Below are 15292 nucleotides of genomic sequence, written 5' to 3'. Positions count from 1 at the left end.
ACTACATATACACATATATACATATAGACATCTATTGCTATTTAAGACATCTACGTTTGCATGCAATGCATATTTTTACATACATACATTTTTTGTTGTTGTTCTTTGTTCTTTCGGATATTGAAATTGCTTATGATGATTGATGTTCGCGCATTTAAACCAGAAGCATTTTGATCAACCAATACTTACTTATTCTAAATAAATACATATATATCTATATACAAATATTTTATAAAAAAAGAATATTCGTTTTTGTTTTTTGTGCGCATATGGATGTTTACATACAAACATGTTTCTGTGGAAACAACAATTGGGTAAGAGTGAAAACTAATGCACATTTCTTTCTCTCCTCCGTGTCGCATTGCTGCTAAACTAGTGCGCTCAGGGACGAGCTGCTTGGTTGGAACGCGGAAGACGTTGCAGTGTTCAAGAGACACAGCAACAGCAACAGGCTACGTGTCATCGGCGCTGGGTCAAAAGGAACAGGGTAAGTACTGCATAGGTAGCATACTTTTGAAAAGTTCGCTTTTGAATTGATGTCTGGCTTTTTACAGATACAGGATGCCTCGCTGGGCGGTTCATCCGACGATGAGGACTTTTTGGGAGTCTTGCGAGGTCCAAGTACATTCGCCAATGCCTTTTTGTACGTTGGATTGGGAACAATTGCCTTGGGACTGGTGATAGCGTTTGTAGGGACAGGAGAAAAGGGATTCAAAACTGTCGAGCTACGACTCATAGGTCCATCGCTTATTGGTAAGACAAAGCCTATCTGTCTATGTTGTAGTATATCCTGCTTATCCAAGAAAAATTCCTCTTTTTAACAGGTCTAGGTTTCGTATGCTGCATGCTAAGAATATTGTTCTGCATATGCCCTTCGCATTGCATAGCAAACAGCAAAGGCGTCCGAAAGAAAAATGGTAACAAAGTCGATGCGGACCACACTACCTCCTTGCTTAGAGGCGAAATAAAACGAGTTTCCATTGCACGAGCTCCGGGACAACAAGTATGTCTAATAATGCTACGGTTATTTACAATCTTCGGTGTTCCGCGTTTCACTTTTCCCCCCAAATCATTTTGTCACTATAACGTGAATAAAGTGTTCAAGTTGTATCAATTTGCATCAAAAGATATCTTAAATGAGATCCAAAAAGTATTTTACCACAAACAATTAACATGAGCTTTTTGTTTGCTTGATAATTAAAATTGATTTGCAGGGAAAAGTGAAAGTTAAAACCAGAATGTACCCGCCTCTGTTACTGCACTTGCAAAGACACCAGAAGTGAAAATCGGCCGATATATACTATATATGAGAGCTTTAGCTAAATTTGGACAGATTTCCGGATAAGAATTGCGCCTCTAGAGGCTTAAGAAGTCAAGATCCCAGATAGGTTTATGAGAATTGCGCCCTCTAGTGGCTCAAGAAGTCAAGATCCCAGATCGGTTTATATGACAGCTATATCAGGTTATGAACCGATTTAAACAATACTTAGCACAGTTATTGGAAGTGATACCAAAACACAACGTGCAAATTTTCAGAATTGCGCCCTCTAGATGCTCAAGAAGTCAATCGGTTTATATGGCAGCTATATAAAAACCTGTACCGATTCGGCCCATTTATAATCCCAACCTACATTACTATGATATATTTGTGCAAAATTTCAAACGTCTAGCTTTACTTATTCGAACGTTAGCGTGCTTTCGACAGACGGACGGACGGACATGGCTAAGATATATTTGTGCAAAATTTCAGGCGTCTAGCTTTACTTCTTCGAACGTTGGCGTGCTTTCGAAAGACGGACGGACATGACTAGATCGGCTTAAAATGTCATGACGATCTAGAATATATATACTTTATGGGGTCTTAGACGCATATTTCGAGGTGTTATAAACGAAATGACGACATTAGCACACCCCATCCTGTGGTGGAGGGTATAAAAATAAAATTAAAAAAAAGTAACTTCTTCGAACGTTAGCGTGCTTTCGAAAGACGGACGGACATGGCTAGATCGACTTAAAATGTCATGACGATCAAGAATATATATACTTTATGGGGTCTTAGACGCATATTTCGAGGTGTTACAAACGGAATGACGACATAAGCACTCCCCATCCTATGGTGGAGGGTATAAAAATAAAATTAAAATTTTAAACTGATTATAAGAATACCATATTAACTTTGTGCAAATTTTCAACCAAATCGGATAAGAATTGCGCCCTCTAGATGCTCAAAAAGTCAATCGGTTTATATGGCAGCTATATAAAAACCTGGACCGATTCGGTTCATTTATAATCCCAACCTACATTACTATGATATATTTGTGCAAAATTTCAAGCGTCTAGCTTTACTTATTCGAAAGTTAGCGTGCTTTCGACAGACGGACGGACATGGCTAGATCGACTAAAAATGTCATGATGATCATGAATATATATACTTTATGGGGTCTTAGACGCATATTTCGAGGTGTTACAAACGGAATGACGACATTGTCAAACCCCATCCTATGGTGGAGGGTATAAAAATAAAATTAAAATTTTAAACTGATTATAAGAATACCATATTGACTTTGTGGCAATAACTACATAAATGTTTTCGGTCACAATCAATTGTCAATTGGGTTTCTACAGCGAGGATTTTTACAAGTAAAAAAAATCGCTCGGCTAAAGGAATGTTTATATACTGGCTCTGGTTCTCATTATAATGGGAATTTTATCCAGATCATAGAAATTCTTCGTGCAATCTACACCCACATTGTAGTTTAAAAATCTGTCGTAACGGGTTTCGCTCGTTTAGGGTCGATTATTTTTTTTTTTTCTGAATAACTTCGTAGCTTGAGATCTTGCATAAACGCATGAGTTACCATATTCCATTCTCGAGCAGTTCTCGTCAAATTATCAGTCGAAGTGAAGTATTTGTTCGTCCAACCTGCATGGTTCTCATTATAATGGGAATTTTATCCATATCATAGAAATTCTTCGTGCAATCTACACCCACATTGAAGTTTAAAAATCTGTCGTAACGGGTTTCGCTTGTTTAGGCTCGATAATTTTTTTTTTCTGAATAACATCGTAGCTTGAGATCTTGCATCGTAGCTTGAGATCTTGCATCGTAGCTTGAGATCTTGCATCGTAGCTTGAGATCTTGCAACCTGCATAATAATGCTTCTGCCCAAAAAATTCTTCTATTCCATTCTTGAAAAAATTCATATGCATTTGTAGCGTGAAGAAATGATCATTAATTGTATCGGTTTCCAAAGACAATGTTTATGAGCCTTTTTAAGAAAATACCTGCCTAATATGCTTATCCACCTCTTCAAACCAGCCCAATAATTAAGCAGCCTACGAGTGCGTGTATCTGCGTACACTCTTAAAAATTCTCCACTTTGACAAAAGAGTAAGGGGTGTGGTCGGTTTATCACGTGGAACTAATGCAACGTCTCATCATCCTCCCCGCATGTCCTACACATGCTATCACTTGCCGCACCGAATTTACATAAGTGAGCTCGTAGTCCTATGTGTCCTGTTATGATACCAATAGCTATACTGACCTCCTTCTTGCTTCCTTTTAGTAGTAGCCTCGTCTTCTCACGATCTGGATTCCCCCATAGGATTTTCGCCGTCCTACCGACCGTTTCGCTGTTCCACAATGTTGCATGCGCATTCGTCGCCCACTCCCTTAACTCGGACTGCGTCGGTAAAGATGTTCATACTCGACGTCATCGCGTTAGCACCACACCACTTCACGCATACCGTGATCGCCCGGACCTGCAGGACCGTATTATGGTCAGGTAGTCTAAAAACAGATCTCAGTCCCTGGGTTCTCAATGTAAACCCCTCCTCAAGCTTAAGTATCAAAGTATTTCGCAAAACCAGTCTCTCTTCTGTCCGTATTACTATATCGTCTCTATATAATAACGTTCTAATATTCAGTCCCTCTAAAATTAGACCCCCTTCCTGCCAGCCATGGAGATCATTTAAATAAAGAGTTGCGGAGATAATAGACATCCTTAGCCTCACGCCTGACTACGTACGTGAAGTATTCTGATAAATCATTGCCAGTCCACACAACAGTTTTTGTATTTACACCCTACACCACTACTGTGGTACAGGGTAAGTGAATTTGTTTGTAACACCCATAAGAAAGAGCAATAGATCCATTAATAAGTACACCGATCGACTCAGAATCACTTTCTGGTTCGTTTTAGCTATGTCCGTCTGTCCATGTTAATTTGTGTACAAAATACAGGTCACAATTTCCATCTGATCGTCTTCAAATCTGGCACAAGCAATTTCTTGAGCATAGAGACGAAGCCTATTGAAATTGGTAAAAATCGGTTCATATTTGGAAATAGCTCCCATATATATGTTCGTCCGATTTGCACTAAAATTGCAATTACATCGTCATGTGTAAACCGATTCCCAAGAAATCGGCTCTATGAAATTCTTCGGCATTATTGGAAAATTTCATAGAAATCTGCTCAGATTTGTATATAGCTTCTATATAAACGCACGTCCGATTTGGACTAAAATTAGAAGTATATCGTCATTTATCACGAAATTTTGCGGTAGGGATCCCTTTATAAGTCTGGACATTTTTGGTGAATTCATAGAAATCGGCTCAGTTTTAGATGTAGCTCCCATATATATGTTCGTCTGATTTGGACTAGTATTGCAATAAATTGGTCATTTGTTAACCGATTCACACGAAAATTGGCATAAAGGATTCCCATATGACTCCCGGTATTGCTATCGAATTTAATAGAAATCGGTTCAGATTTAGATATAATAGCTCCCATATTTACATATTATCGTCCGATTTTGAATAATTCTCAATTATTCAGTAATTTGTAAACCGATCTTGACAAAATTTGGCACGAAGGTTTCTCTTATAACTCTTCTAATGACTGATGAATTTCATGGACATTTGTTCAGTATTAGGTATAGCTCCCATATATATGCGTCTCCAAATTTTCACTTTGAAAGCCTTTGCTAACCTATTTTCAATCGATCTTCTCAAAAATTTGCACAACGATTTACATATCAAATTTAAGCAAATTTTAAATTCAACGACTTACCCTGCATATCCAAAGTGGTGTAGGATATCAAAAGGTTGGCTTCGCCCGACTTTAGCCCATCTTACTTGTTTAGTATACGATTTTTATCACATTCAACATTTTGGTTGACATTCCTGCAGTGTGCAGTTAATATATCAAAATGTTTCGAAGGCCGTGTATACCTCACACCTTTTTCTTTTCTGCCAATTTCATTTGAACTATAGATGACAGATTGAATATATCATTCACTGTTGAATAGCCTCCTCTGAATCCAGCTAGATACAAGTTTGACCTTTTCGTAATCCTTGCATTTAAGACTCCCATCAATACCTTTACCATTGTGTTCAAAAACGATATTCCCCTGTATATGCCTGGTGTCTCAGTATTTCTGTTTTTGCGTATTGGGAATATAACCGTTTCGTTTAGACTATAATCTACTTCCCCTGTATTAAATACTTTATTATATATTCTGGGAGGCCACCGTAGCGCAGTGGTTAGCATGTTAGGTTAGCCTATGACGCTGAACGCCTGGCTTCGAATCCTAGCGAGACCATCAGAAAAAAATTTCAGCTGTGGTTTTCCCCTCCCAATGCTGGCAACATTTGTGAGGTACTATGTCATGTAAAACTTCTCTCGAAAGAGGTGTCGATTCTAAAAAGGAGGCCCGTTATCATTGAGCCTAAACTTGAATCGGACTGCACTCATTGATATGTGAGAAGTTTGCTCTTGTTCCTTAGTGGAATGTTCATGGAATTCGTTCGATGCATTCTTGTAGAATTCATAAGGCACCCTATTTGTCCCTGAGACTTTGTTATATTTTGTGTTTTTAAGATGCTACGTATTTCCGCTTTATCAACATCTCGGTCCAAATCTTGATCGCTTTGGTGAAATATAGCCTACTGAATATCAGTTGCAATAAGTGGACAATATGCAATGAATTGCCTAAAATGATGACATTTGATTTTCGTCCACACGGTGTAATGACAATATTCGTTTGTATTGTGAACCAGACATATAGGGAATAGGGTGGGGGAAGTTTAAGTTATTTTTGCAAAACAAAAATCATGTTTTGTTGCTGTGCGATTAATGGTATGTTCTTTTGTAAAATTTTTGGAACTTTTTGCATTCCCTAGTCAAGATATCCCGGCACTCACAAGAGGTCCAATAGCAAAATGCTTAACGAAGGCATGGAAGCCTTACGCCAGATTGCCACAACATCGCTCTTTATGCAGAACGAACAAAAGCCAGCGACAAATCGCATTGTTCCCATTATAAAGGAGCCCGAAGCGGCAGCAGGTAAGTGGGACAGAATATTCGACTCGTAGAGAAGTACGATTTGAATTGACTAACGCATTCTTTCAGAAAAAAGTGAGATGGGTGAGAAGGCAAGCCTAAACGCAGCATCAAATCGCGATGCAAGTGTTCCGGAAAAATTTACCAATACCTATGAGATCGAGCGAACAGGGACGAGTACTGCCGTTTACACATCTGCCCCCACCAATCCTGAGGATAGTAAAGCGTATCCTGTGCCTGCGATTAGCGGTTTCAATAACAAATTGTCGCGCCAGCGTGTTTCAGTGCAACAACAAAATCTAGCCGTTTCCCAATTAATTGGTGGACAAGAATCAGTGTCCTCCTATGATGAAGCTTGTGGTCAGCAAATGGAAACATCCTTAATATTTGTAAGAAATCCGAATTTGGACAAAGAAATGCGCCCGCCTTCGAATGCTGCACCAACAACATCGAGTAGGATGAATATAAATGATAGCAGCCTGGTGGCATCAACACATCTTTCGCCGCCCGAGGCGAGTTCTATACCAACAGTGCATGCGCCCAATTCATTAGCTGCTGCAAGGCAGACAGGCAACAGTGTTAATGCGCCTAGTACAGCGAGTACATATGCCGCTGCATTAGCGGCGTCTATGTCGTCTCGTGGAAATTCCGATCGAACGGAGAATCTCATACGAGGACCCCTAGCGATGCCGTTGTCAATGTTAACCGCATCGACATCATCGTATGCCTTACCATCTTCAGCTCCCACAACATGCCTGACTAGGTCAATCACGTCAAGTCCGCTTCCAGCACAACCATCTACAGCGCCCTCTCTCATGTCTACAACAGAAATTTCGTCATCGCTCAACCCACAGGCCATACCCGGCCAAGTAATCGATGATTTGCCAATTGGAACCACAGTGCCGAGCTCTCATAGCAGTAATTGTGAGCAGCCTCCATGTACAACAAATCTGAAATTTCCCGCATCCTCAATGTTATCTTCCACATATTCGGCCAGTTCGTCAACGCTTTCGCCTAATAGTCTGGTAGGTTCTACTTCGTTCACCGTTCCTTCACTGTCTACCCCGATAAGCAAATACGAACCAGAACTCCTTTTGAGTCCTGCCAAACTTGGTCAATGAACTGTTCTAACTCTGATCGTCATGCCATCTCAAAACTCCTATGTATTTCGCCTACATACACACCCACATGCATATAAACCCATGAAACGCACTGAAGATAGATGTCGCTCTAGGTAAACAAGCAAATCCATCAAAGTTTTAGACAAATTAACCAATTCTATCAGCGGATATGCTATTGCTACTCGACGCCATTCGATCTCTGAACTCTGCATTAAACATTTGTGGATGCTAAAAGCTTTCAATGTATAGATAACAATATTTTTTCAAATTATTTCTAGGATGTTCTCGACTCCTTCGGTCATATAATGTTGCACGCGTAACGAACACCGATGATCAAAAGTGTTCAAAAACTTACTTGTTCACTAGGATATGCTTCCGGCTTTGCCAAATGACAGAGTTATAACCTCAAAGCAACAATAAGAAAACGCGATAGAACAAGTTTTTTAATTGCATTCCGCCGGGAGGTCGTCCAAGATAGTGAATTTTTTATCTAGGCTGTTACTATACATACTATATGAATAAATTTATATATATATATATATACTATACATATATACATGTGTATGTCGAGTATAAACTAATTTAGAATAGTCAAAATTAATGAATGAACCGTTCATAACATTTAGTATAAGAGTTAAGTGATTAACCAAACGCATGAAGCGACACAACTGATTCGGTTACTAGGTAGATAGTCCAATAGTCCAATTTATCCTCATTACCTTGCGTCACTTACCTATATCTCTCGCCGCCGCCGCCTCGCCCCCGCCACCCAGCGTTGTGCGTTTGCTTTATCTGAATGTTTGCAGTCGCATTTTAATTTGGCTGTCCATTGCCGTAGGTCAAGGTCCCATCTCATGTCGCCCAACTTTGATATCCATCATTATCATCATCATCATCATCATCATCATCATCATGATACATCCCGTCATTTCGCGCGCTATCACAATCAGAACACAAACATTCACCCAACCACCATCGACACACTCACTTATTTAGGCTAGTTTGTAAGTAAAAGTAAAGGAACACCCAAAACCATACCAAACAATCCAAACCAATTACTCCTACCATGCAACAGACTACAGACTACAAAGGTATCTATCATACGACTATTGTTGCTTTCAAATGTATCTAACTATGATGTATGTATGTATGTATTATATATGTTTAGAGAATATATGTAAACTGTTATTTACGCATACAAACATACAGTACGCCCACAACGTGTGCTAGTCAACTTGTTCATGCCAAACCGGACAAAGTATTCACTGGCCTACAGGCACATCAGACGATCGGTTTATTTTATAATGTAGTGAGTGGCGACCAATAGTTACCCATAATGAATTCACATCAACTCATAGCCAAGGAAATTCAAAATTTGCAAATACATACGTATATATAATTGATTTCATACATAAAAAACACTCCTTTTACATTTTTTTTAATTTGCTTGATTTGTTTGGTTAATCGATCGGTTTGATCCCTTAGATGTTGCCCAGACCAAAAGGAGGGATCTTAGTTAACTCATTTAGAGTACGTAAAGATTCTAGATTCGCATATGTTGTACCAAATACCTGCACCAGAAATTTAAATCTTATCCAAATGTTAAATTACGTATGTACGTGTGAAGCTTGTGCAACTTTTTTCTTCGAACGCATTGTATGTTATTACTGCTTCATCGGTATATTATATCGGTATTTATACCCTACACCACTGCTGTGGTACAGGGTATTATAACTTAGTGAATTTGTTTGTAACACCCAGAAGAAGTACACCGATCTACTCAGAATCACTTTCTGATTCGATTAAGCAATGTCCGCTTGTCTGTCCATGTTAATTTGTGTGCAAACTACAGGTCGCAATTTTCATACGATCGAAATTTGGTACAGGCATGATTTTCGGCCTAGAGACGAAGCCTATTGAAATTTTAAAAATTCGGTGCAGATTTAGATATAGTTCCCGTATATATGTTCGTCCGATTTGCAGTAATACAGCAATTAAATAGTCATTTGGTTACCGATTGTCTCGAAATTTGGCAGGAATCTGGACTCTTGGCTCATGACATTACAGTTGAATTTTATAGAAATCGGTTCAGATTTATATATATATTTCCCCGATTTTCAATCCTAGAGCCACTGCAAGCGCATTTATTCACCAATCTTCCCAAAATTCTGTACAACGCCCTCCTCGACGACTTCCTCAATATCCTTTATGATAATTCTCAACCGCTTCCCACTTCCAATTATCCGCACTAGACGATCGATGAATCGTTTCGTTTGTATTTCGTATCTGGTCATATCTGATTGTGGTGCACAAAACCGACATGTACAAAGTGCCTTATTGCTTCCCTTAAAATTGACATTGAAATTTGGAGATACTATGTTGTATTCGTGAAGAAATTTCAAATTTAGCTTAAAACATTCTTAGTGGAGTTAAAGGGAATCTGTGCCAAATTTCAAGCCATGCATGTATTCCCACGAATTGTTTGAATCCTTAAGCTCCAAAGACCATTGGGAGAGTTGCCAGTGAGCGTTTGCAAATCGAGTACGAGATTAGTTTCACGCTTTAGGGACGATAGAAAAAAAACCCTGTTTTTCTCCTTTTAGTACAGAGCAGCACTGATTTGGCATGAAAAAGCCTGTGTACTTATACGTGTACGTATGTATGTTTTATTATTTCCCTTGTGTTCACTTTTGTTATATCCGCCGTTGCATACTCCGTATTCTTGTAGTTATAGCAATCTACCATTATTATAAATATTTACTATAACAAATTGTTTTATTATTAATTACAATTGCAGCATACTTCATATTTATCTATGTATAACATGTCCGAGACATATACTATAACAAAAATGTAAATGTATTAAAACAAATGGAAAATCTTGTTTGTTTGTTTCTCTTTAATTCATCAGGCAAATGTCGAAAAGGTAAATTCTGTCGAAAATGAAAATAAAACGCACCTTCTTACTTTATGGCTGATTAAAACAGGTTGCAAATGGAAAAATATCAAAGTTATTCAAATATTTTGAAAACTAGGTACATACATACATAGTTTTTTCCCGGCAAGGGATAACTATCAGGCCCACACAGGCTGGAACTATGTGCTCCGATCGGTGTGGTGTTATTCGTTGTCACGAAAAGCTGAGCTGTTGGGCTATCGGGCACGTCCACAGAATGTGGATAACGGAATGCCCCAAACGGAATGGCCGCAACAGCAGTCGAGTCTCAGTGAGAGGACGGGCGGCACAGGCTATTACATAAAAACTGAATCCTTTAAATAACCAATGACCATCATGATCGCCACCTTACTTTAATTGGCTATGACAGAACATTTGTTCCACTAGACGAACGTAGAATAGCGTTCCAAGCGCCTCGATCTTCTGCGCTCATTCTAAAATCTCTGACACCAAGTTTCGAGGTGTCTCCCACCACTTGATCTTTCCATCGGGCTTTTGGTCTTCCCGGTTTGCGTGTACCACCGTGTTTGCCTTCAAAATACTTCTTTGCTAGAGCTTCTTCGTGCATTCTGATAGACTGCCTCCTTGTCTGAAACCTCGTTTAGTATTGAATGGTTCAGAGAGATTCTTTCCTATTCTTACTGACGAACGCGTATCAGTGAGTGCCATCCTGGAGAGTCTTACTAATTTTGCAGGGATAAGGGGTATCGAAAGCGGCTTTGTAGTCAATAAAGAGATTGTAGGTGTTGATTTGTCCTTCTCGGGTCTTTTCCAGGATTTGGCGCAGTGTGAATATCTGGTCCAGAGTGGATTTACCAGGCCTAAAGCCGCCTTGATAGGGCCCAATTATCTCATTGACTTTTGGTTTTAATCTTTCACACAATACGCATGAGATTATCTTGTATGCGATGGGGAGGAGACTTATTCCTCTGTAGTTGGCACATTTCGTCTTTTCTCCTTTCTTGTGTGCGGGACATAGTAAGCTGAGGTTTCAATCATCGGGTATGCGTTCTCCTAGACAGATTGCGCAGATAAGCTGATGCATACGCCTTATCAGCGTGTCGCCTCCGGCCTAAATTGGTTCAGCGAGTACCCGTCGGCTCCTGCTGCCTTATTGTTCTTTAGTCGGGTGACTCCTACCGATTTACAGATTTACGCAATCTTCAACTTGTATTTGGTGCGCCCAAAGAAAGCTGGTTCCGTAAAAAGTTGAGAAAGCTGCACAGTGATGTGAGTCGGGTGCAGCGTATTTGGTGAATAATTTTGGAATGGCTCAACAACTTAAGTTAGACAGGATATAAACGAAAAAAAATGTTTAACTTTTAAGGACCCGGTAGCTAAGTTGGTAGCGTGTTCGGATTACCAGTTCGATTCCCACCAGGACCTGGTTTGTCGCTATTGTGGTACCACAATGGATTAAAAATGTCTTAATGAGTCTGTTAGGAAATAGTGTATCGGTATCATCATGATAGCCATCGTCTATTGGATTGTCATGCATACAACAGACTACATGTTCTATAAAGGTAGAGTTTTGTAATACGGCAGTCTCACTTAGACCCAAGGTCTCTGGTGAGAATCCAACCCACGACCATCGCACTGGTAATCCAAAACCTAATCAGACTCATTTAGACATTTTGTTTCATTCTAATAACTGTATTGACTATTTTTAAGCTTAACCTAAAGGCCGGAAAGCTTATTGGTATCAGCATGATAGCTCCTGGCACGGTATAACTATGAGCACCTCACATGCTGGAAGTTTAAACCCCGATCTGTGTGGTTTTCATAAATTATCATGAAAATCTTAGCTGCGAGCTACCGGGTGCATCCACTGGTTGCGGATAGTGAGATTGTCCTTACGGAGTAGCTGCAATTGCAGTCGTGGACAATCGGCGGTATCGAACTGAGAGTCTCAGTGAGAGGCCGGGCGGAACCGCTTCTTGCCGTATTAGAACAAAACAAAAAAAAAAATTCCGCGCAAAATTTCAGTCAAATCCTTAAATAACACTCCCTGCTAAACATTTGCTAAATAAGACAAAAACTGCGGCTTCTAGAGGTTTAAGAAGTCAAATCGGGAGATCAGTTTATATGGGAGATATACCCAAATCTGAACCCAAAAGGTGCATTTGCAGTCCCCAACGACCGACATCAAGGTCTCTATACAAAATTTTAAACGTATATCTTTATTCGTTCGACCCCTATCGTCATTTCCAACATCTATGGTTGTGGTTATAAAAATATAAATAAATAAACATAAAATATTTACTTCAATAAATAAATTAATTCAAAATTGGTCTGGGCAGAACAATCTGTGCTTCCTAGGATTAAACAACCTATGGCCGTAATGTTCCCGCGGCAATCTAGATCTGGCAAACTAACGATAATCGCAACATTCGATATTTTCGATAGCTTTAATAATAAATATCGATAGTATTGATACTATCGTTAATTTCCCATCACCTTTATTACAAACGGAAACGAGAAGATAAAATCAACAGACCGATTTATATAAAGGGTGATTTTTTTGAGGTTAGGATTTTCATGCATTAGTATTTGAAAGATCACGTGGGATTTCAGACATGGTGTCAAAGAGAAAGATGCTCAGTATGCTTTGACATTTCATCATGAATAGACTTACTAACGAGCAACGCTTGCAAATCATTGAATTTTATTACCAAAATCAGTGTTCGGTTCGAAATGTGTTCAAATTTTGACAAATTTTGTTCAGCGATGAGGCTCATTTCTGGTTGAATGGCTACGTAAATAAGCAAAATTGCCGCATTTGGAGTGAAGAGCAACCAGAAGCCGTTCAAGAACTGCCCATGCATCCCGAAAAATGCACTGTTTGGTGTGGTTTGTACGCTGGTGGAATCATTGGACCGTATTTTTTCAAAGATGCTCTTGGACGCAACGTTACGGTGAATGAACACATTTCGAACCGAACACTGATTTTGGTAATAAAATTCAATGATTTGCAAGCGTTGCTCGTTAGTAAGTCTATTCATGATGAAATGTCAAAGCATACTGAGCATCTTTCTCTTTGACACCATGTCTGAAATCCCACGTGATCTGTCAAACACTAATGCATGAAAATCCTAACCTCAAAAAAATCACCCTTTAGAAACAATATCAATGCACAGACCACATAAAACCAAGGTTAATAAAGTCAGTTGGAAGTTTTGAGTGAAGTCATCGATATTTTGCATGGTCTACTTTGAACCGGAACGATCTTGCTCTCCTAAAGAAGGTAGACGACGATCGCCACCTCCACTTATAGACATGTGGCTACAACAACAAGAACAACAGAATGTTGCGATAGTTTTAAGGAATGCCATGCATACAAAAGACTACATGTTTCATAAAGGCAGAGTTTTGAAATCCGACAGTCTCACTTAGACCAAAGCTTCAGGGTTGATTCCAACCCAAGACCATTGCACAAGTAATCCAAATTGCTACCGTCTACCTGAGAGGCACAGTATTCAATCAGATTCATTACATACTTCAGCGCGTTCTTTCCTTACTTTACTTTACTTTAATTGGCTATGACAGAATATTTCTTCCACTAGCCGAACGTAGAATGGCGTTCCAAGCGTCTCCATCTTCTCCGCTCATTCTAAAATCTCTGACACAAAGTTTCGAGGTGTCTCCCACAACTTGATCTTACCATCGGGCTTTTGGTCTTCCCGGTTTGCGTGTACCACCGTGTTTGCCTTCAAAAGACTTCTTTGCTGGAGCTTCTTCATCCATTCTGACAACATGACCTAGCCAACGCAGCCGTTGTATTTTGATGCGTGTAACTATGCTATCGTCGTCATACAGCTCGTGCTTCATACGTCGCCTATATTCTCCGTTAACGCAAACGAAGAATCTTTCTCTCAAATACTCCAAGCACTGCCTCATCTGCTTTCACAAGTACCCATGCTTCAGAACCATATAACAGCACGGGTAGTATCAGTGTCTTGTAAAGTGTAGTCTTCGTCCGTCGAGAGGTGGCCTTGTTTTTAAACTGCTTACTTAGTCCAAAGTAGCATCTGTTTGCCAGTATTGTTCTTCGCTTTATCTCAAAACTGGTGTCATTCGTTTCGATTACGGCGGTGCCGAGGTAGATAAAGTTACTGACTATCTCAAAGTTGTGTTTCCCAACTTTCTCCATTTTCTTTATCTGCTCGGTTCTACAAGGCTTTTTGGGAGTGGAAACCATCCATTTCGTCTTATCTCCATTTACTGCCAGACCCATTTTCACTGACTCTCTTTCGATTCTTTCAAAGGCTGCAGTTACTACTTCCGGTGACCGACCTATGATATCGATATCGTCGGCATAGGAGAGTAGCATGTGCTCTCTTGTGATTAGTGTGCCATATCTATTCACTTCTGCATCTCGTATAATCTTCTCCAGCAGGATATTAAAGAGATCACACGAGAGGCTGTCTCCTTGTCTGTAACCTCATTTGGTATTAAATGGTTCGGAGAGATTCTTTCCTATTCTTACTGAGGAACGCGTATCAGAATTCTTTCCTTATACTCGACATTCAAATTGTTAATTGCAATCTTTAATCCCATGACAGCCGGTTTAAGTACCGGATTGACCCGCTGAGATCCTTTATCGGCAAGGGTTTTCGCCTCAATGTATAACACTGCTACAACAACAACAAATTGTTACTTGCAATCCGTGGCAAAACAATTAAAGGTGGTCTCATTTGTACAACAGCCACAAATCATATGGTGCAATCTGCCATCATGTCTTCAAGCTAATCGTACTTTTGCCAACACACGCAAAGAAATTTGTGTGCGTATATGTATACGTGTGCTTACATGAGCAGAGAATATGCGAGAAAGAAGATAACAACAAAGAGAATGCAAACAAAAATCTGTCA

At 39.6% G+C, this 15292-nt stretch overlaps 1 protein-coding gene across 2 annotated transcripts in view; it reads left to right on the top strand.

Annotated features, from left to right (window-relative positions):
* LOC106082856 (uncharacterized) overlaps window positions 1–10348 on the top strand; it is a 60285-nt gene extending 49937 nt beyond the window's left edge. The window contains exons 2-7 of one of the 2 annotated variants that reach the window (XM_059365984.1): window positions 377–487; window positions 555–753; window positions 825–1003; window positions 6185–6347; window positions 6414–7369; window positions 7744–10348. In XM_059365984.1, the coding sequence (XP_059221967.1) occupies window positions 377–487; window positions 555–753; window positions 825–1003; window positions 6185–6347; window positions 6414–7369; window positions 7744–7785 (1650 nt within the window). In that variant the 3' untranslated portion in view covers window positions 7786–10348. Of the gene's footprint in view, window positions 1–376; window positions 488–554; window positions 754–824; window positions 1004–6184; window positions 6348–6413 lie in introns of both variants that reach the window. The other variant, XM_059365983.1, reaches the window with a different exon arrangement.
* The last annotated feature ends 4944 nt before the right edge of the window (window positions 10349–15292 follow it).

Source organism: Stomoxys calcitrans, chromosome 3, assembly GCF_963082655.1.
Source record: "Stomoxys calcitrans chromosome 3, idStoCalc2.1, whole genome shotgun sequence".
Taxonomy (NCBI): Eukaryota; Metazoa; Arthropoda; class Insecta; order Diptera; family Muscidae; genus Stomoxys; species Stomoxys calcitrans.
This window is presented reverse-complemented; position numbering and strand designations above follow the sequence as displayed.